Below are 22,751 nucleotides of genomic sequence, written 5' to 3' on the forward strand. Positions count from 1 at the left end.
AGACTTCTGAAATAGTCTTTGCAGTAGCACTTTACACTTGGTGGAGCAAAGCACGGGGAGGCTTCTGAAGCAGTCTTTGCAGTACCGCTTTACACTTGGTGAGCAAAGCATGTGGAGGCTTCTGAAGTAGTTTTTGCAGTAGCACTTTACACTTGCAAAGCGTTTTGAGGCTTTCTGAAGTAGTCTTTGCAGTAGCACTTTACACTTGGTGAGCAAAGCGTGTGGAGGCTTCTGAAATAGTCTTTGATGTAGCACTTTACACTTGGTGAGAAAAGCGTGTGGAGGCTTCTGAAGTAGTCTTTGCAGTAGCAGTTTACAGTTGGTGAGCAAAGCATGGCAGGCTTCACAAATAGCGTTTGCAGTAGCACTTTACACTTGGTGAGCAAAGCACGGGGAGGCTTCTGAAGTAATGTTTGCAGTAGCACTTTACACTTGGTGACAAAAGCGCAGGAGACTTATGAAATAGTCCTTGCAGTAGCACTTTGCACTTGGTGAGAAAAGCGCGGGGAGGCTTCTGAAATAGTCTTTGCAGTCGCACTTTAAACTTGGTGAGCAAAGCGCAGGGAGGCTTCTGAGGCCGTCTTTGCAGTAGCACTTTACACTTGGTCAGCAAAGCATGTCGAGGCTTCTGAAATAGTCTTTTCAAAAGCACTTTACACTTGGTGAGCAAAGAATGCCGAGCCTTCTGAATTAGTCTTTGCAGTAGTGCTTTACACTTGGTCAGATTAGTGTGTGGAGGCTTCTAAAGTAGTCTTTGATGTAGCACTTTACACTTGGTGAGAAAAGCATGTGGAGACTTTTGAAATAGTATTTGCAGTAGTAGTTTACACTTGGTGAGCAACGCATGTTGAGGCTTTTGAAATAGTATTTGCAGTAGCAGTTTACACTTGGTGAGCAAAGCAAGTGTAGGCTTCTCAAGTAGTCTTTGCAGTAGCACTTTACACTTGGTGAGCAAAGCATGTGGCTTCTAAAGCAGTCTTTGCAGTACTACTTTACACTTGGTGAGCAAAGCATGTGGAGGCTTCTGAAGCAGTCTTTGCAGTAGTACTTTACACTTGGTGAGCAAAGCATGTGGAGGCTTCTGAAGCAGTCTTTGCAGTAGCACTTTACACTTGGTGAGCAAAGCATGCCAAGCCTTCTGAATTAGTCTTTGCAGTAGCACTTTACACTTGGTCAGATTAGTGTGTGGAGGCTTCTGAAGTAATCTTTGATGTAGCACTTTACACTTGGTGAGCAAAGCATGTTGAGGCTTTTGAAATAGTATTTGCAATAGCACTTTGTTATGAAAGAAGCTTCCAGGCTCTTTAAGATTTCTTCTTGTAAGTTTATTCCATCTTTCTTGTTACAGTTCCACATGAAAGACACATAGGACATTAGCTGGGACAACACCGGCTCCCTATCACCCAGGCAGGCCAGCTGTAACTGCCACTACACAGGACACTCACTCAGAACATTCCATCATCCACTCATAAACATTCCACATGACATCACAAGCTACCTCACATCAGACAGGCACAACACAACACACCTCCCTCCTTTACCAAACCATACATGTACAAAACAAGTCACCTACCAGCACAACACAACACAACTCCCACCTTCCGAAACACACAACACCAGGCACACAACTGACAAACACTTCCACAGCCAAACCCAACCATCAAAACATCACACCATGACGAACTACATTCCATGAACCAATCACAAAGATACTGTCATCCATCTGCCTGTTCCTGCCACAAACAGGCGACTGGGCTCTCACCCCAGGACCTGGCCAACCCTGAAACTGGGCTACTTCACCTACGTTCCGACACCACCACAGAACTGCTTCACCTCCTACCACCTGCTCCCACCTCCAACAACGCGGGTGTCCAGGCTGCCACCCTGGAACTCCAGCAGGCCTCTAGACTGCCACTCTAGAGCTCACTGAGGCCTCAAAGCCTCCAAAAAGACAACCACAACCTCTCTCCAACAGGGATTCACAAAGTGGAAACACACAACATCACTGAAATCACAAAAGTCCATGGACTCGACACCATACACGTTACACCAGACCACGTTGTACAAACCTTCAAAACACATTGGGAGCAGTGGCCACACACTCCTAATGCCAACATGAATGACTGGTAAAAACGAAACGATCTTATTGGCAAGGATGGCATCCTCACACAAGTCGAAGTGTTGAACCCAATAGATAAAACGAAATCCACAATAATTGCCACAAGTAACATAGAAAACAACTTTCTCATCATCTCAGGAGACACCACCCCCCATTGCAACGGGTCATTACCAGGCGTCTCCAGCTACCCCTTTACCACCAGCTACCTACTGTCCTCTGTGATGAGAAGGGTAACAGATCCTAGAGAAGGCGCGATCTCCCTTACGGAACAACCGCAATGCTGTTCAACCTTAATAGGAATCAGATAACCTCTATAAACCAGACCAATTCCCAAACATGAATTAGAAAAGAACATATTTCCTTGTACTAAAAGAGTCGAGGCGCTGCCTCACTCTAGAACAACCACATGGCTGGTAAGCCTTCACGATACCACATAAACTCTGTAAATAACCAGACCAAAACCAGAGCAGAAAGACACTACCTCCCAAAACCCACACCGAGCAGGCGAGGCGCACCACGCATCACTCATCGCAAAATAGTCATCGCACCATACTGACATAGGCATATCCAAAGAGACATTTAGGCATTTGCCACGCTCACAGTGAATCTTAACCATTCGCAAGCTCTCACCGACACTCACCATCACCGTATAAATAATTGCATATTAATTGCATTGATCAGCGTCAGATTGAAAACGTTTGCATTTAAGACCATTACATGCCAATAGTACACGTATTGCTAAAGCCCATAGCCATTTGAAGGCTGTAAAGAAAACCTAAAAGTCTATGTTTTAATCACAACATACAGCCTAAAAATCCTCAATTTGCAGCAATATGTTCCATACTCACACCTGTACCAAAACACTTCATGCACGACATTATTAGACAATTTTGGTGCATCACCTAATAACCCACGCATGCACCCTCATGCATCAGTGCACTCATAACCATAACCGCTTCTGCAAACTAAAGTCCATGTGCCACAGAGCCAGGCACTCCCAACCTGCAAATCCTCAAGAGAGTTCATCTAAAAACCAACCATCATGTTTCCATACTAACTAATAAAAACCCGAAACATAGGTCGACATAACGTACTAACAGTGACCAGAAGTCCACATTATGGAGCAATGTTCTGCCAAAGAGCAATCTCTAATAACGCTACATAATACAAAACCATATTATTTTAGCGTACAGTATCATTCTCCTCTTTAACCTGCTTTAATAAAAGGATATATTTCTGTATGCCGCTAAAATCGCAGCAAATGATTGTCTGAACCCGCATTTCTCTGTCACCTCCATAACCCTGATGTGCATTCCTTTGGTGGATGCAAACGCATTATGAAGGCGATCCTTTAGTGATGCCCATATCCTTTGCAGTCCCTGCGTGCACCTCTCCTCAGCACATAAGAACGGCTCCTATTTTTTTTGTATACAAGGAAGCACAGTTCGTATCATCCGACGCTCTATTGAGGGATATCGGTGGTTAAAATGAAACTGTCCTCCTTCCTGGCTTAGCAAAACGCGTGACATCATCACGTTATTCTCAGCATGCAGGTCCTTTCCTCGACCTGTGCACTGCTTCCCATCCAGTTCATTGCTGCATGACTATGCCTAACTTCCCAGCATTCCCTTTTCCTGGTACTGGTTATCGTTTTTTTCAGGCTTCCGTCTTCGGTACTGCTTTGGAAGTCTCTCACAAGTTTAGGAATCTGTTGAAGGAACTCATTTGTATAGAAGAACGAGCTACTTTGCCTTCCTGATATATCTGGTCTTCACAGATTCACAGATTCCTCATTGACCTTCCTTACCCACCCCCCTTATGGATAACGCCACCTGTGGCTGTTGTTCTGTTCCTTAGCCCCTGAGTGCAGGGGGAGGGGAAATTGGTGCTATTTAGATCATGGGACCTGTTTAGCTCCCTTTTATATACTTATGACGTCATATCAGGCGCCACAGGTGGCAATAACGCTGAGCTAAGGTGGGTGGGTACCTGCATCTCACCTACTGGTGACTATTGAAGAAGATTCTGAGTCAGTCTGCAACTGAGTCATATTCCAGTAGATGAGCAAGCTGTGGGTGGATCAGAGTAACCCTCGGGAAGAACATCACCGAAGGGATTTAACGTGTTCTTCTCCACACCAGATATCTTCATTAAATTCTTAAACAAGTTACCAGGGTTCAAAATTGAGGGGAGCTGGGAGCTATTTAGCTCCTGCTTCTAGCACAGTAGAGCCTGGTTAGGATGAAACCACAGCTACCAGGAGCTACATTTAAATGTGACATTAACTTTCAGTATTTGAGAACATTAATAAAGAAGATTTATAACACATATAATACACATTTAAACACAATGGTTCATACAAAATGTTAACGGAGCATCTCTGGTAGTTCGTGGGCGGTAGCTCCTGCCCACAGGTTGATGCCCAACACCCAGGAGCTGGTTTTAACTCCAGTAGCTCCTGCCCACAGGCTGATGCCCAACACCCAGGAGCTGGTTTTAGCTCCAGCAGCTCCTGCCCACAGGCTGATGCCTGACACCCAGGAGCTGGTTTTATCTCCGGGAGCTACTGCCTACAGGGTGACACCCAGGAGCTGGTTTTATCTCCGGTAGCTCCTGCCCACAGGCTGATGCCCAACACCCAGGAGCTGGTTTTAGCTCCAGCAGCTCCTGCCCACAGGCTGATGCCCAACACACAGGAGCTGGTTTTAGCTGCGGTAGCTACTGCCCGCAGGGTGATGCCCAACACCCAGCAGTTGGGTTTATCTCCAGTCGCTCCTGGCTGCAGGATGATGGCCAACACCCCGGAGCTGGTTTTATCTCCGGTAGCTACTGCCTACAGGGTGATGCCTGGCACCCAGGAGTTGGTTTTATCTGTGGTAGCTCCTGCCCACAGGGTGATGCCCAACACCCATGAGCTGGTTTTAGCTCCTGCTTATCGAATCTCAGTTTTGAATCCCGAACAACCCACCTGTCGACCCAAGTTGGAACAAGATCAAATAAGATGGAGTAATTGACGACACGTGAGAATGAACAGAGTTTCGACTGACACTCTGCTGCATCATGGGATCGTCGGGCAGGCTGGATGTCCGAAATTGGCAGCATTCTACTTTCATGTGTACATGGCAGCTGTCTTTGTTTTCCTTTTTTCACTATAATAGGTTATTTTAAAGCCGCAGTATTTGCTTTTTGGAGAATATTTTTAATTTATAGTTGGAGAAAGGTTCAAATTAAGCCGTTCGGGCTTCCAAGAATTTCTGTTATAGGGTTCCCAGAAGCCGCACACAGATAGAGCTATTCAGTGTAATGCAGAGACACATGGATTATATAAAGGAAGAAATGTTGCCTTCTAACCCCGGCACAGATGGAGGGGAGCCCTCTTCTTGATGCTGGCACAGAGCGGAGTTCCTTTCCTAGCACCACCAGAAACTGAGGGATCCCACTCCTTACACCAGCTGAGGCTAAGGGAGCACTCTCCGTGTCTATAGCCAAACAGGGGTGGACTGACCTGTAGGGAACTCTGGAGATTTCCCGCTAGGCCTCCACACCCTGGGCCTCTTTTGTGTGATAACCTATTTTATTTCCAAATGTACTCATAGAAAAAGGGTTGGGCTTGTTGAAAATATGCAATATGGGGCCACATTAAACATTATTTTCAGGACCACTTTGGTTTCCAATGCACCCCTGGCAAAACAATGCATACTGAGGGAGCCGCTCTGCCCAACACCACCATCGAGTCAGGGCGCACTCTTGCGCACTGAAACACTTGTTCGTGCTCTGAAACACTTGAGTATGAGCGCGATATAAATAAAATATCATATCATATCATATCCCCAACCTTGATCGAGGGACACCAGAACAGACTAACTGCCGTTCCCACAGACTGATGAAAGCCCCCTCTCACTTCCTGGCGCCATTGCAGGCCGAGTCACTCCCTCTCTGTGACTTGGCTACAGACGACACTAACTTCATGTTCTTTTTGCATTGGTACCTTAAACCACACTTTTGGGGTGAAGTCCTGTTCTGCAGAGCGGCAAGGAGGGTTCCATGACTACAAGGCCTGCTTTGGGCCTGGTCTCTTTAGGATGCAGTGACTCCTCTGAGCCTGTTGTTTTTCTCCCGCCACAGGAGCTGTGCCGCCAGCACATGGCAGCGAAGTCGCTTTTCAGCCGCACGACGGAGGGGAACGCTGAGAATTCGCGCGTCAGCAGCGTCTCCTCGCAGTTCAGCGATGCTCCCCAGGCCAGCCCCAGCTCGCACAGCAGCACCCCCTCCTGGTGCGAGGAGCCCGTGCAGTCCAACATGGACATTTCCACAGGTCACATGATTCTGGTGAGTACTTTGGTTCCTGGTGTGGGTGCACGGCTGGAGCATGTCCCCTGAGTGGATGATATCAAGGGTGTCACTTGAGGGCTGGAGGTATGCTCTGATCACGAAATACCTCGCTGCAGTGGAACAGTGCGCTGCCTCTTGAAGTCAGAAAGTCCTCCTTCACCGGAGGGCAAGGAGCAACAGTGAGGAGGCAGGGGGCGTTCTGCGGCTTGTGCATCCAGGGCTGGCAGGGCTGGGCTCCACACTGCAGTGCTGCCAGCTTGCTCACCCAGCGGCCAGCTAGAAGCATTGAACTGTCTGAAAAGATGCTCGCATTGACATGGTTACAACGCTCCGCCTTTTCTGCATTCCCACACGTGCCAGAAGTACTTTCTATAAAGGGGTCCTGTATGTGAATATGTACATGTGTTTCTGTTCATTGTGAAACTGCGCCTGAGTGCAGGGTTTAGAAAGACAGAGGAGCCGTGTGCCACGGTGCATTCATTCCAGATGCCGCCTGGCCTTGCTGAAACGCTCTGCACCCAAATGACCTTTTTCATACCCTGACTGCTTGTTCTGAAGGGCCAGTACTGACTGACTGGCTGCAGTAGTTCAAACACTTAATAATACTTGCAAAAGGCCCTTTACACTGCCAGCATAGTGATCTGTCAGTTCCTTTAGGTGTGGGCAAACGGGGAGGGTCTCGGTGAGTATTATAGCTGGCCCCCACATGAAACTGAGGGGTACATTACCGGTGTTCGCATGGCAGGTTGCTTGATGAGCTACGGGTCAAAGTTCACCACAGTGAGGCCGTGAAGCCCAAGTCTCCCTTCAAACCTCTCATCTTTAGGTCGAGCGCCTTCAAAACATTGTGAACTTAAGTTCTGTTATCTTGTGTTTGGGCGATTCCCTTTCAATATCTTGGAAGCAGGACGACCCGCAGCACTACAGGTTCGATCCCCGGGTCTGCGCTTAGAAACCTCTGGGTATTAAGTGCGTTATAAATAACCAATTACAATTTCAAAATGAACACAGATCCATTCATTAGTGTGTGTCCACACTGTGACGTGGTGTCCGACTGGTGGTTCTGTTATAGGGTTATAGACGGTGCTCTTTGTATGTTCATTCTTTCACGCAATTCCTGGCAGCTTTCGCCTATGCACGTTCCTTGCACACTTGCATTGGATGAGGTATATCATCTCGGAGGGTTTGCAGTTGTAACTCTCTTGAATCTGTGTTGTGCAGTTCTGTGGGATTGTTCTAGCAGATCCTGTGCAGATGTGTTGGCAGGTTTCGCCTATGCACTTTCCTTGCACACTTGCGTTGGATGAGGTATATCATGTCGGAGGGTTTGCAGTTGTAGCTCTTGAATCTGCGTCGTGCGGTTCTGTGGGGTTGTTGTAGCAGATTTGGTGCAGATGTGTTGGCAGGTTTCGCCTATGCACTTTCCTTGCACACTTGCGTTGGATGAGGTATATCATGTCGGAGGGTTTGCAGTTGTAGCTCTTGAATCTGCGTCGTGCGGTTCTGTGGGGTTGTTGTAGCAGATTTGGTGCAGATGTGTTGGCAGGTTTCGCCTATGCACTTTCCTTGCACACTTGCGTTGGATGAGGTATATCATGTCGGAGGGTTTGCAGTTGTAGCTCTTGAATCTGCGTCGTGCGGTTCTGTGGGGTTGTTGTAGCAGATTTGGTGCAGATGTGTTGGCAGGTTTCGCCTATGCACTTTCCTTGCACACTTGCATTGGATGAGGTATATCATGTCGGAGGCTTTGCAGGTGTAACTCTTGAATCTGTATCGTGCGGTTCTGTGGGGTTGTTGTAGCAGATCCTGTGCAGATGTGTTGGCAGGTTTCGCCTATGCACTTTCCTTGCACACTTGCATTGGATGAGGTATATCATGTCGGAGGCTTTGCAGGTGTAACTCTTGAATCTGTATCGTGCGGTTCTGTGGGGTTGTTGTAGCAGATCCTGTGCAGATGTGTTGGCAGGTTTCGCCTATGCACTTTCCTTGCACACTTGCATTGGATGAGGTATATCATGTCAGAGGGTTTGCAGTTGTAGCTCTTGAATCTGTCGTGTAGTTCTGTGGGGTTGTTGTAGCAGATTTGGTGCAGATGTGTTGGCAGGTTTCGCCTATGCACTTTCCTTGCACACTTGCATTGGATGAGGTATATCATGTCGGAGGCTTTGCAGGTGTAACTCTTGAATCTGTATCGTGCGGTTCTGTGGGGTTGTTGTAGCAGATCCTGTGCAGATGTGTTGGCAGGTTTCGCCTATGCACTTTCCTTGCACACTTGCATTGGATGAGGTATATCATGTCGGAGGCTTTGCAGGTGTAACTCTTGAATCTGTATCGTGCGGTTCTGTGGGGTTGTTGTAGCAGATCCTGTGCAGATGTGTTGGCAGGTTTCGCCTATGCACTTTCCTTGCACACTTGCATTGGATGAGGTATATCATGTCGGAGGCTTTGCAGGTGTAACTCTTGAATCTGTATCGTGCGGTTCTGTGGGGTTGTTGTAGCAGATCCTGTGCAGATGTGTTTGCAGGTTTCGCCTATGCACTTTCCTTGCACACTTGCATTGGATGAGGTATATCATGTCGGAGGCTTTGCAGGTGTAACTCTTGAATCTGTATCGTGCGGTTCTGTGGGGTTGTTGTAGCAGATCCTGTGCAGATGTGTTGGCAGGTTTCGCCTATGCACTTTCCTTGCACACTTGCATTGGATGAGGTATATCATGTCGGAGGCTTTGCAGGTGTAACTCTTGAATCTGTATCGTGCGGTTCTGTGGGGTTGTTGTAGCAGATCCTGTGCAGATGTGTTGGCAGGTTTCGCCTATGCACGTTCCTTGCACACTTGCATTGGATGAGGTATATCATGTTGGAGGCTTTGCAGGTGTAACTCTTCAATCTGTATCATGCGGTTCTGTGGGGTTGTTGTAGCAGATCCTGTGCAGATGTGTTGGCAGGTTTCGCCTATGCACTTTCCTTGCACACTTGCATTGGATGAGGTATATCATGTCAGAGGGTTTGCAGTTGTAGCTCTTGAATCTGTCTTGCAGTTCTGTGGGGTTGTTGTAGCAGATTTGGTGCAGATGTGTTGGCAGGTTTCGCCTATGCACTTTCCTTGCACACTTGCGTTGGATGAGGTATATCATGTCGGAGGGTTTGCAGTTGTAGCTCTTGAATCTGCGTCGTGCGGTTCTGTGGGGTTGTTGTAGCAGATTTGGTGCAGATGTGTTGGCAGGTTTCGCCTATGCACTTTCCTTGCACACTTGCGTTGGATGAGGCATATCATGTCGGAGGCTTTGCAGGTGTAACTCTTGAATCTGTGTTGTGCAGTTCTGTGGGGTTGTTGTAGCAGATCCTGTGCAGATGTGTTGGCAGGTTTCGCCTATGCACTTTCCTTGCACACTTGCGTTGGATGAGGCATATCATGTCGGAGGCTTTGCAGGTGTAACTCTTGAATCTGTATTGTGCGGTTCTGTGGGGTTGTTGTAGCAGATCCTGTGCAGATGTGTTGGCAGGTTTCACCTATGCACGTTCCTTGCACACTTGCATTGGATGAGGTATATCATGTTGGAGGCTTTGCAGGTGTAACTCTTGAATCTGTATCGTGCGGTTCTGTGGGGTTGTTGTAGCAGATCCTGTGCAGATGTGTTGGCAGGTTTCGCCTATGCACTTTCCTTGCACACTTGCATTGGATGAGGTATATCATGTTGGAGGCTTTGCAGGTGTAACTCTTGAATCTGTATCGTGCGGTTCTGTGGGGTTGTTGTAGCAGATCCTGTGCAGATGTGTTGGCAGGTTTCGCCTATGCACTTTCCTTGCACACTTGCATTGGATGAGGTATATCATGTCAGAGGGTTTGCAGTTGTAGCTCTTGAATCTGTCGTGTAGTTCTGTGGGGTTGTTGTAGCAGATTTGGTGCAGATGTGTTGGCAGGTTTCGCCTATGCACTTTCCTTGCACACTTGCATTGGATGAGGTATATCATGTCGGAGGCTTTGCAGGTGTAACTCTTGAATCTGTATCGTGCGGTTCTGTGGGGTTGTTGTGGCAGATCCTGTGCAGATGTGTTGGCAGATTTCACCTATGCACTTTCCTTGCACACTTGCATTGGATGAGGTATATCATGTCGGAGGGTTTGCAGTTGTAACTCTTGAATCTGTGTTGTGTGATTCTGTGGGGTAGTTGTAGCAGATTCTGTGCAGATGTGTTGGTAGGTTTCGCCTTCACTTGCATTGGGTGAAGTATATCATGTCGGAGGGTTTGCAGTTGTACTCTCTTGAATCTGTGTTGTGTGGTTCTGTGGGGTTGTTGTAGTAGGTTCAGTGCAGATGTGTGTGCATGTTTCGCCTATGCACTTTCCTTGCACATTTGGATTGGATGAGGTATATTATGTCGGAGGGTTTGCAGTTGTAACTCTCTTGACTCTGTGTCGTGCGGTTCTGTAGGGTTGAGGTAGCAAATCCTGTGCAGATGTGTTGGCATGTTTCACCTATGCACTTTCCTTGCACACTTGCATTGGATGAGGTATATCATCTCGGAGGGTTTGCAGTTGTAGCTCTCTTGAATCTGTGTCGTGCGGTTCTGTAAGGTTGATGTAGCAAATCCTGTGCAGATGTGTTGGCATGTTTCACCTATGCACTTTCCTTGCACGCTTGCATTGGATGAGGTATATCATCTCGGAGGGTTTGCAGTTGTAACTCTCTTGAATCTGTGTTGTGCAGTTCTGTGGGATTGTTCTAGCAGATACTGTGCAGATGTGTTGGCAGGTTTCACCTATGCACTTTCCTTGCACACTTGCATTGGATGAGGTATATCATGTCAGAGGGTTTGCAGTTCTGACTCTTTTGAATCAGTGTTGTGCGGTTCTGTGGGGTTGATGTAGCAGATTCTGTGCAGATTTGTTGGCATGTTTCGCCTATGCACTTTCCTTGCACACCTGGATTGGATGAGGTATATTATGTCGGAGGGTTTGCAGTTGTAACTCTCTTGACTCTGTGTCGTGCGGTTCTGTAAGGTTGATGTAGCAAATCCTGTGCAGATGTGTTGGCATGTTTCACCTATGCACTTTCCTTGCACACTTGCATTGGATGAGGTATATCATCTCGGAGGGTTTGTAGTTGTGACTCTCTTGAATCTGTGTCGTGTGATTCTGTGGGGTTGATGTAGCAGATTCTGTGCAGATGTGTTGGCAGGTTTTTCATCCACTCCTAGTGCATTGGAACCTTTCAGGTCCCTTTTGTTCTTGATCCATTGGAAATGTGTTTCTGCGCAGGTGCCGTGCTAGATTATCTGGTTAGTTGTATGCACTTAAAGGGAGTTCACTCAAAATGTCTTCCAGTTCTTTCATCCCTCCTGAATCATCATCAAAGAAGCTTTATTCGGCAAAGAGCCATGGAAGGGCTCCCACATTTGTACAGTATGTAACACATCACGTGGTTAAAATATTTCATATTTGAGATACAACCATAAAAACAGAGTGAGTAGATATCAGTGCCAGGTCATGGAGTTCAGGAACATTAATGATAGAAAAGCAGCAATTAATCTCCATATTATCGAACTAAGCGATATATTTCAGTTGACTAAAATCTTACATTAATTCTAAAACAGATCCCTTAAAATATGTCCTAGTGTCCATACAAAATACATACATATATAGCGCCTTTCACCATTGCTATAGTCTCAACGCGCTTGTGGTGGGAACGTCCTCATGGAACACAGTCCAGAGTATGGGAAGTTCTCATAGAGGTTTAGAATGTGTGTGTGCATTTTGGCCAAGATAAGGAATTAGGTGGGCTGGCGGGACTCCTGTAAGCAACCCAAGAGGTCACGCATGTGGGTGGGTGCTGAGGGAGGTCACAAGTGTGTATGCGTGCAAGAGACTCGTTATGTGTCCAGCTAGACCAAATTTGTCATAGGTTGTCACTGTATCCCAATGGCAGAGTTGTTGAGGCAAGTCTGTTGTTATTCAGATAAAAAAACGCTGTGTCCAGCTAGACCGAATATTGTCATAGGCCGTAGCTGCATTCTAATGTGTGTGGATGGATAGCCGTGGCTGCAGCAGATGTCCATCGAAGTGGTACGTTTATACGTACCTAGAGCTCAGGTGGAGCTCATCTTTGATGTTGCTGTGTCATCAGATCATTTGTGGAGAAAAAAATGCTACCCTCGTAGGCACTTCTAGGCCCTATGGGGAAGCTACCCTCAAGTCTTCTAAGTGCAATAGAATGGCTGTCCTAGTACATCTTCTAGGCGTGACAGGCTGGCCACTATAGGATGTAGGATAATAGGATTCTCTAAGCGCCATAGGCAGGCTGCCTTTATACGTGTGCTAAATATCTTGCAAGTTCTATAAACAGGCATCTAGTAACTGCAAGATCTGGATACCTGCATGTGTGTTGCTATGGCTAACTTAGAATCCTTAAGTCCAAGGGAAGGGTTACCAGCAAGATCATTGAGCATAAATAATGGGCAGGCTAACATTAAAGGTGCATCACACAAGTCACTACCAGATCCATCTAAATGCAACACACTGCCCACCCTCCGATCTGTCTAATACCATTCTTCTAAATGCAATACAGGTGCCAGCCTTCACAATACCTCTACTAGATCCAATAAACAAGAAGAGGAAGGGTTGGGTTCTAGAACTGAACACTCTTGTGCTGGGCTCAGTATTTGGTCTGATGGTCTCCATGTTTTTGTGCAAGGTCACAGGTGGGAAGAGGTAAACTCACACCTCTTGCATCGAAATAGTGGAGAATCCTGGTTACCTCGCAAAACAAAGTTTTGAGTGAATCTTATAAGTACAAAGATTCTTTACAAGTACAAAAGTGTGTTCCTTTATTCTTCATAGTGTAGACACATGGTCTAAAAAGTGGTCAGCCAACATGTGTTTCGACCCCAGAGGGTCCTTCTCAAGGCAGGTTAAATTATGGTGATCATGCGGTTTGATGTCCCAGAATTCTTCAATTAAGGCCGTGTGGCAAGTAAATCATGGTCAGGACAGGTTAATGTTCATGGATCATACCGGCAGGTATGCTGAGGTGAAAATGAGCACCTCACAATAATTTAACCTGCCTTGAGAAGGACCATCTGGGGTCGAAACACGTGTCGGCTGGCCGCTTTTTAGACCATGTCTCTACACTATGAAGAATAAAGAAACACACTTTTGAAACACTGCATCTGGCGTGAGAATCTTTGTACTTATAAGATTCACTCAAAACGTTATTTTGCGAGGTAACCAGGACTCTCCACTAGATCCAAAGAACTTCAAGGCTCATTGGCCGGTTCTCCTTATGATCATCTGAATGCTGAGGACAGGATATCATCATAACTTTCTGCATATAATGGACAGGCTAACATGAGAGCAACACATTTTCTACCCTCATAAGCCCATCTAAGTGTGACGCATTTCCCAACCCCAACAATCCATCTAAGTGTGATACATTGCCTACCCCCCAAAGTTCCTCTAACTGCGGCACATTTCCCATCGAAGTGCAAACCCAACAATTCATCTAAGTGCAATACATTTCTTAATCCCCAACAATCCATCTAATTGTGACACATTTCCTACCCGACAATCCATCTAGGTGTAATACATTTCCTACCCCCAACAATCCATCTAAGTGCAACCCTTTTCCAACCCTCAACAATGCATCTATGTGCAACACTTTCCTGCCCCCCCACCATCCATCTAAGTGCAGCACTTTTCCTACCCCCAACAATCCATCTAAGTGCAACCCTTTTCCAACCCTCAACAATCCATCTAAGTGTGACACATTTCCTACCCCCAACAATCCATCTAACTGCGACCCTTTTCCAACCCTCAACAATCCATCTAAGTGTGACACATTTCATACCCCCAACAATCCATTTAAGTGCAACACTTTCCCTACCCCAACAGTCCATCTAAGTCCGACCCTTTTCCTACCTCCAACAATTCTTCTAAGTGTGGCACATTTCCTACCCCCCAACAATCCATCAAGGTGTGGCACATTTCCTACCCCCAACAATCCATCTAAGCGCGACCCTTTTCCTACCCCCAAAAATCCATCTAATTGAGACCCTTTTCCTACCCCCAACAATCCATTTAAATGTGGCACATTTACTGCCCCCAACAATCCAGCTAAGTGCGACACATTTCGGACCCCCAAAAATCAATCTAATTGCGCCCCTATTCCTAACCCCAACAATCCATCTAAATGTGGCACATTTACTACCCCCAGAATACAGTTAGGGAGACACATTTACTACCCACCAACAATTCTTCTAAGTTTAATACATTTTCTACACCCAACAATCCATATAAGTTTGACACTCTTCCCGCCTCCAGAAATCCATCTATGTGAGACACTTTTCATACCCCCAAAAATCCGGAATCAGCTTAAATGTTCAGAAAGAAAAAAAGTAATATTGAGTGAGGGCTGCCTGGGTGTCCCCCGGACCCTTGCTCACTATGTTGAGCTGGTGCCCACCCCCCATGCCTCAGAAGAAGTCTACAGGAACTGGAAGCAGTTCCATTCCATTCCATGAATGTCCAGTTCACCTGTGATGCCGACCTTACCACCATGCACTGCGGTGCCCAACTCCGAGGATCAACCCACGGTGCAATGGTCCAGCGGAACAGCACCCTGCTGGCCTACATGGAGTGTCACAGAGGACAAAGGATCTGGATGTTGGTTGAGTACATGTACAATACCGTCTACCATGAGTGACAGGCAAAGGGGGGGGGCAACAATGTCACAAATGTATTTCCGGATAGCGCCCTGCACATACAGGACTCAGGGGGGCAACAATGTCACAAATGTATTTCCGGATAGCGCCCTGCACATACAGGACTCACCAGCGCACCCCTCAATTGACAGGCCACAACAGCCAGGAGTAGCACATGACTGGAGATGTTGCAGTCACTGACCAGGCCATTTCAAAACCAATGCAATGCACTACAAGTACCAGAATGCAACCCCCCTCCCATGCTATGACAGTGAATTGTTACACATGGCCACCTAGGGTCCTCAAGTGTATGTCCTTGGGCAACCCAAGAGCCCGAGGGCAAGCCTGCAGATGACAAGCAGCAACAACGAAGACCAAGGCAGAGGCACAATCACAGGAAACAACACAGTCTAGTGATGCACAATTAGCTGTGCCCATCCAATGACACGACCATAACCGCAACAGGCGGCCCAGGCCTACATACACACGCTTGCGTAAGCACAGGGGGTCGGCCTAAGGCAAGGTGCAGGGCCCATAAACGACAATGTTGCCCATGGCGTTGCCGTTAAATGAGGCACCCAAACACACCCCCATACATAGGAAGAGATGCTGCCAAACAACTACTGAGGGACACTACCCTGCCATTAGACCTGGCATGCACTCCGTCCACAAGTAATGACACACCATCATGGCTGCCACACAGACCATCTGCACATGCAACCCAGACTCCCGTCAGGTACCATGCATGGTGGCAATGCACAGGCCCAGACCACCACCTACATGGCATGCCACCCTCACAGTCAGATACCAAATTGCAATGAGCGTTGGCCGTGAGCCATGTGCAGGTGCTACCTCGTCAGACTGCACCCACCCCCACCCCACCGAGCAGTGCAATACACATGCAAGGACTGGAACATGAAACAGTGTGATCAAATGAGACATGGGACATGCACGCACAGACTGACCATTGAGATGGTGCTGTCACAGGCAACACCACTCTCAAGCATCATTACTCACACATGTGTCCGTACCCCTTGTAGGTGTCTGGATACCTGCTGCTTCTGTGTCTGATGACCCCTCCGAGGAATCCCGAGATGCCGCAGGAAGTGGCATGCAACAGGGCCCATGTGAGGACCAGGGAGGCCATTGAATGTTTCAGATGCCTACGCTGGTCTGGGGGTGCATTCATGCACAGGCCAGAGAAGGTGGGGCAGATAGATAGTCCTGGCCTGTGCAACATCCCCCTGCTCCCAGATCTGGACACTCCTCCACCAGGGGATGATGATGATGCAGCGCCAGCCGGGCCCATGCACTTGCGCATGGAGGCCACGGATGGGCGCATGGCCTGCCAAGAACTACTTTGCACACCCCTTGCACATCTGTAGTCATCATGCACCATCACAGTAAACACTTGTTTGAAATAAAGTGCTTCAGGTGAAAATGTTGTGTTAATGACTAACGTGAATGCACACAAGCCCTACACCCCCCTCCAAAAACACCCTCCTCCTCCCACTCCAAACACCCCCTCCCAAAATGCCCACTCCCTCCTTCCCATTCCTCAGACACACCCAGTGAGGCACCCAGTCAGTGTTCAGTGTCACTTGCAGCCCCTCCTTGGCATGGAGATCTTAGCAGACTACATTGGGCACCTGAGTCGCTGTGAGTGGCCCCTTGGGCGGCCATGCTGGGAGCTCTCGGTAGTGGCAACTGATTCTGGTGGGTCAGACCCCAGGCCCTGCATGTGTTCCAGGGTCAATCTGATTGAATGGTTTCTGGCCTTAGCTGTGGCAGAGCCAATCTCGTTGCCATCATGTACTTTTTGGGCAAGAGTGAGGAGGGCGGCAGTGGCATGGCCTTGAGACCTGCCACTCCTGCGGCTGGAGGCCTGCATGCATTCCTGCATGAGTCTAATATCTTCCAGCTGCTGGCGTGCTATTACAGAGATTTCACTGTGGCTATCCTCAATCGCATTCAGGCGTGCATCAAGGGAACGGATGCGAGGCAGTGACAGTAGAGGAGGGCTGTGTAGTGTCATGGGCTGTAACATGCTGACGGGTAGAACATGTCATCTTCCCCCTCCTCCTCGTCAGTGGTGACTCTGCCATGATGGCCTGGTGGATGCTGTGGCCGTGGTGGTGTGCAGAGCACAGGAGAGACAGTGGGGCTACTGACCACAGGTGTGATGGCGACAGCCCCATGCACTGCTGCTGATGTGCCACTTCCAGCGGTGGGTGGCGATGATGGTGATGGGATGGTGGTGGGGCTGATACACAGCTGGAGGCGGTGGGGTTGATGGTGGCTGCGACAAACCAGTATCCCTGCCCTGCCACCTGGGCCTGCTGGCGAGTGGTGTGGCCTTTGCAGGTATGCCTGTAGCTGCTGGACCTGATGATGAAGGTTCACGCGCGTCACTGTGGGGGGACTGTGTGCATGTTGGGGAGAGATTAGCATGCTGTTAGTCTCCTGGGAGTCTTGATGTCTGCAGGCTTGAATTACACTCTTGCTACATTGTGTGTGCCCTGCTTTTGTCATGCGGCTTCTTTGGTCTTTTGGCCGATGTGTGCTTCTTTGTGTGGGTGGTGAGACTGCTCTTTGACTGTTGGTCAGCCAAGGTGGCTTGTTGTGTGTGCGGTGGGCCTATGACTCCTGTCCTTCCTTTGTGACCATATATGGGGCTGTACATTTTGGCAACAGTGCTTGTAAATGGCTACATCTACCTGCACTCCCTGGCATGTGTGTGTGTGATCTGGCCATTTGCTGTGACTGACACGTGTTGGACCTGTTTCCTTGCCCATCCGGTGTTTCTCTGCCTGGAGATGCATGCAGTTGGACTCAACATTTGCATTTATGTGGGGTTTGTTGTACTTACCACCTTCACCTTGGGTCCCAGCTCATGCCTCTGCTGCCCCGAATCCCTCTATTCCCACCATGTGCAAGATGGGGCTGCACCTCTCCTCCCAGGGCTAAGGTTGAGGGGTGCCACCATCCCTCCTCCTGTGGCAGCAGATTTCCCCCCTGTGTATCGAGATGCTGTTGCAGACCCTAAGGCGCAGGTCACCCCACCGCTTAAGGCAGTCCCTCTGCTTGTGGGGGACAGTACCCACAGCTGTGACCTCTGTCACTTCCTTCCAGATGGCTGTCTTCCCCTTCTGGTTGGTCCTTCTGTGGCCAGCCCCAAAGAGTGTCTCAGCATGCGGCACCACAGTGTCAACCAGTGCAGTCAGCTCCGCCTCTGGGTACTTCGGTTTCCGCAAACGGACATCAGGGTCTCATGCTATTTGGCTCCCAGACATATTTACAAGCTTTAGTCACGGTGGATGGCAGCAGGAAATGGGAGATTCAAATTGGATTGAGTTTTATAGATGGTCACCCGCGAACTTCCCATTCCGGCGGTGACGCTAATTCCGGTGCTGATAATTCTGGCAGTTCGGGTGCTGGTATCGGTATTACTGGCATATTTCAGCCAATGACATCAGCAGATTGATACCGACGCCGGTAATACCGTCATGCTGGTATTACCGTTTTGGGAAGTGGGGTGTGCGCGTGACAGAGGACTTGTAATGCACTGATATTTCCAGCGTTCGCCTTGCCAGAGATGGTAATACCGGCGTGACGGTGTTACCAGCATTTTAGCGGCAAACTCATAATGACCTCATAATAAAACCAGCCTGAAAAGCTGAGATAATATGATTTTCCTCTACCCATTTTTCTAAATTGGATATTATGGCCTTTCCATAAACTTTTGAGAGACCGATAATCAGGCTAGTGGGCCTATAATTCCCCAGAGTCTTATCGTAGCCCTTTTTCATATATCAGTGCTGTTTTGGCATTCTGCCAGCAGTATGGGACATAGTGGCTTATGTTCAGGTTACTGAAAAACCAAACAAGAATTGGAACCCATATCTCAGGCTCCTTTTTAAACAGATCGATAGTTAATTTGTTTATACCTGGAGCCTTTGCCATTTATTGGCAACTGGAGTGCTTCGCGAACATCTTTTTCGCTAAATGTTAGCTCTCTCCAGGGGAAGATCTGTATACTTGGTGAGTTAGATGCCTGCCCCAAGGGGATTTGTGCACATGTGTACAAAGTACTAAAATGTTCAAGCCATGCATCTTTGGGAACATAGGTTTCTCCCTCTATGTGTAGTCCCTTCCCCCAATCCATGGCCGCCATTATTTTTATATATATATTTTTTTTTGCTTGAGTCAAGAAACGGGTGACATGCCATTTTGCAACTCGAGTAAAAATACTATTCGCACCCCAGTACAATGTGCCAGAGTATTCCTAGCAATGGAGCCCTCAGAGAGGGGGCATTACCAGTTGAGTAATGCCCCCGGGACTACATTAAAGCACTTGCTTTGCTCAGGCTTATAACTATCGCTCCAAGGGCATTACCCGACCGCGAATGCCTCCCCTCCTCGGGTTCTTTAGTAATCTCTTTGCAGAAAGTAAAAGAAGTATCTTTTCTTACCTTGCAATAGTTACAAACAGATCTAACAGTATGGGGGCAAACATTTATTTCATCTTCACGGTCCCTTGGTGTTTCCTTAATAGGTCTCACCGGGCTTATGCTAATCTTCTCTATAACATGCTTACACTGAGAATCTGCTTGAGTTGATTTTCTACCTCTGAGTGGCTTCACGTTAGCCAAAGGAAACGTCCTATCGTCTAACGTAGAGGATCTGCTGGCCAATTAAACAGCAGGTGCGACACAAAATCATCCTGTTGTGTGCTAGAAGCTTGCCTATTTATTTCCATGGTTTCCTTAGGGGTCCATATTTAAACAGTTCTGGGTGTGAAGAGCAACCGGTAAGAGAACATTTTCCCCCTTCTTGCTCTGGGCCGTGGGGAATTTGGCCTGGAGATAGATCTTCGACTTCTACTGTGTTGCAGGAAGGAAGGTCATTTTTTTAAGTGGAAATCATTCAACAAAGTCTTGATAACTTGCAAAAGTTAATTAGCCTCCTCTATCTATTTAACAATATAATAAAAGGCCAGATGTATGTTTGTCCGATGCAGTAGCTTCACCGGTTGTCACCGCTAGAGGGAGCTGTTGTCTTAGGATACACAGAGACAATGCCAGTTGACATTGCTTCGCCTGTTACAGCGGTCCAAACCGCCTGTTATCACCACTAGAGGGAGCTGTAGGCTTAGTCCAATGAAAACCTTCCCTTTGGCCCATGTACACAGGCCTGTACACTAGTTGGTTATAACATAACAGGTTGTCTCTTTTTGTGATCTGGTGAAGAAGCTCCAGGGGGTAACTTCCTTTTGGCTGCCCTTGAACACTAACATAGGATGCAAGCAAATGCTTCGCTATCCAGTGAAATGGCCTGCCTTTAGTGAAAGCCCACCAGGGTTATGGGGCAGGCACAGTCTAACTCCCCATGACCCTGTGATAGCCGATAGAGTGGAAACTGTTCTCCACGATTGAGAGCACCTCTGAGTCGCAGTAACCTTAGGTTCCAGTTTCAGATGGGGCCGCTCGTTGAGTTATATCTCTTCAGGCAGCCGAAGTTCCTTCATCAAATGAGGGCTCCTCACACGTCCCAACAGCCCAAGAGCACTGCCCTTGTCCACGGCAGGCTTCGCCACAAGTGTGGGCTGTCTCGGATTTTCTCCTGACAGTAGCTCCGACACCTTGGTGGCGAGGCTGCAGAGTTGTTGCAGCAAGGAATGGCAGTCCACAGCGGGGATTCCTCCTCAATATTGGTTCTAGGTTCTTAACAATTTCTAACAGTTGTGTTAACACTGGGTGACAGGTGGCAACTATCTGAACAGTTCAAGAGGGTGACAACTGGAGGTACTCGGTCTGCAGTTCTGCTTTCTCCGAATTGCATCAGTTTCTCTAGAGGAATTTTCTAGCATGATCAACTTCCCTGTTCATTCGTCTGGCTGAGTGTCCCTTTTGCAGAAAGGATGTGCAGAGTTGTCCTCGTTTTGGAGAATATGCGTTAGAACGGATCACCTGGCTGGAGATGGTTTATGTGTTTATTTCATTTGTTTTTTTTTATAACGCGCTTAATACCTGAGAGCGGTTTCTAAGCGCAGATCTGGTTCCGGGATTCAAACCTCTGTTTCTCTGCATGGTCTGGCTTCCTAGACCCGCACGTTGCCCCTGTGCTATCCTCCGTGTTTATGTGGCCTGGGTGGGAACTTGTCCTGTGCAGGAACTTGTTCCTTTCTGTGGGGTTCTTGTGGCATCCAGAAAGCGCGCGCTCGCCTTGCAATCGCCCCGGGGAAATTCAATGATTGATGCATGGACTTGTGGAAGAGACTCTTCGCCTTCTGTCCAAACCATGAACATGTCGTCAATGTATCCCAGGTGTGTTAGTGGTTTCTGCAATTTCCGTTGTAGGAACTCTTCCTCGAGGTTTTGGTATAAACAGGTGGGCTTGTTGTGGCGGCATGTGTGCATCCATGGATGTTCCATTGTTTTGCAGGAAGTGTCATCCATTAAAACACAAGTTTCTGTGAGCAAGTGAGACTCTCATGAGGTCCACGATCGCCCTGATTGGGGTGTCTGTCTAGCTGTCACTTTTTGCAAGACTCTCTGGCAAGCAGCCGTTCCATCTTCCTGTGGACTGTTGGAATAGATTGGCAGGAGGGCATTAACCGACACACCGCGTATTTCCTGAGGGAACGTGTTGTGCCCTGTATAGAGCTTTATGTCTCTTACCAAATGCCAAATCTCTCAAAATGCAGTCCATGTATGATATGATAAGTCATTTATAACGCGCCTGTACAAAAGAGTATCCAGCTACCGGTTTGGTTAATGTGTTCAGAACCACAATAGTCACTGGTGCAGCAGAAATACTAGTGCATTTTTCAGATCAGTTGCCAAAGGCGCCCTCTGCTGTCCACAGTTTTAACAAAAGGAGAGGTCCTCTGTGTAGCAGGGAAATTCGTTATTTTGTAATTCTTGTGGCTAACAGCAGAGGAAGCTGCTGCTTTATTCTTCGGATTAGAAACTTGAATGTGACGATTTATGTGAGTACAAGAGAATGTTGGAAAAAAAAAATCTGAAAATGTGTTGCAAATTTAAAACCCTAACGGTTTTGCATCAACATGAATAGAATGAATTACATTTTAGAAAGAGTAATGTCAATTATAATGTTATTGATGTCTACATGTTTTGGTAAATCAATTGCTAGATTGTAATTAATTTGATGTGAAGTTACTAGCAACAGCAGCTACTTCATTTTTGGCACAAGAGGTGTTAACTAGATTTCATTTCCAACAGATTTTATGAATACACGTGGAATGATTGCGGTCATGAGTATAGATTTACCCAGGATGCTTTGAGGATGGAACGCGTGTTACCTGGCTGGGTGGAGGTTTGTCAACCTCTGATGAGGACAGGCTGTCAAAGGAACTCTGAATACTCCTCTCAGCAGTGCCGGCTCAGGGGGTGCTGCCCCCGGCGCAGCAAATAAAGGGCGCTTTGCCCCCGGCTCAGTGTCATGTCTCGCCCAGCGCCGCCCTTAAACACACTTTAGAAGAACAGCAGGGGGCTCCGTTCTGTTGTTCGACGCACATATTTAGGACATCACGGGCTGTTTGGGGCTTTCATTTGTAAATGTCCCATCGCAGTTTAATTGTCT

At 47.6% G+C, this 22,751-nt stretch overlaps 1 protein-coding gene across 2 annotated transcripts in view; it reads left to right on the forward strand.

Annotated features, from left to right (window-relative positions):
• PTPRN (protein tyrosine phosphatase receptor type N) overlaps nucleotides 1-22,751 on the forward strand; it is a 488,337-nt gene that overhangs the window by 358,711 nt on the left and 106,875 nt on the right. For both annotated transcript variants that reach the window (XM_069616889.1, XM_069616888.1), the window contains exon 14: nucleotides 6,245-6,448. In XM_069616889.1, the coding sequence (XP_069472990.1) occupies nucleotides 6,245-6,448 (204 nt within the window). The remainder of the gene's footprint in view (nucleotides 1-6,244; nucleotides 6,449-22,751) is intronic.

Source organism: Ambystoma mexicanum, chromosome 9 (assembly GCF_040938575.1).
Source record: "Ambystoma mexicanum isolate Mex_15411 chromosome 9, UKY_AmexF1_1, whole genome shotgun sequence".
NCBI lineage: Eukaryota > Metazoa > Chordata > Amphibia > Caudata > Ambystomatidae > Ambystoma > Ambystoma mexicanum.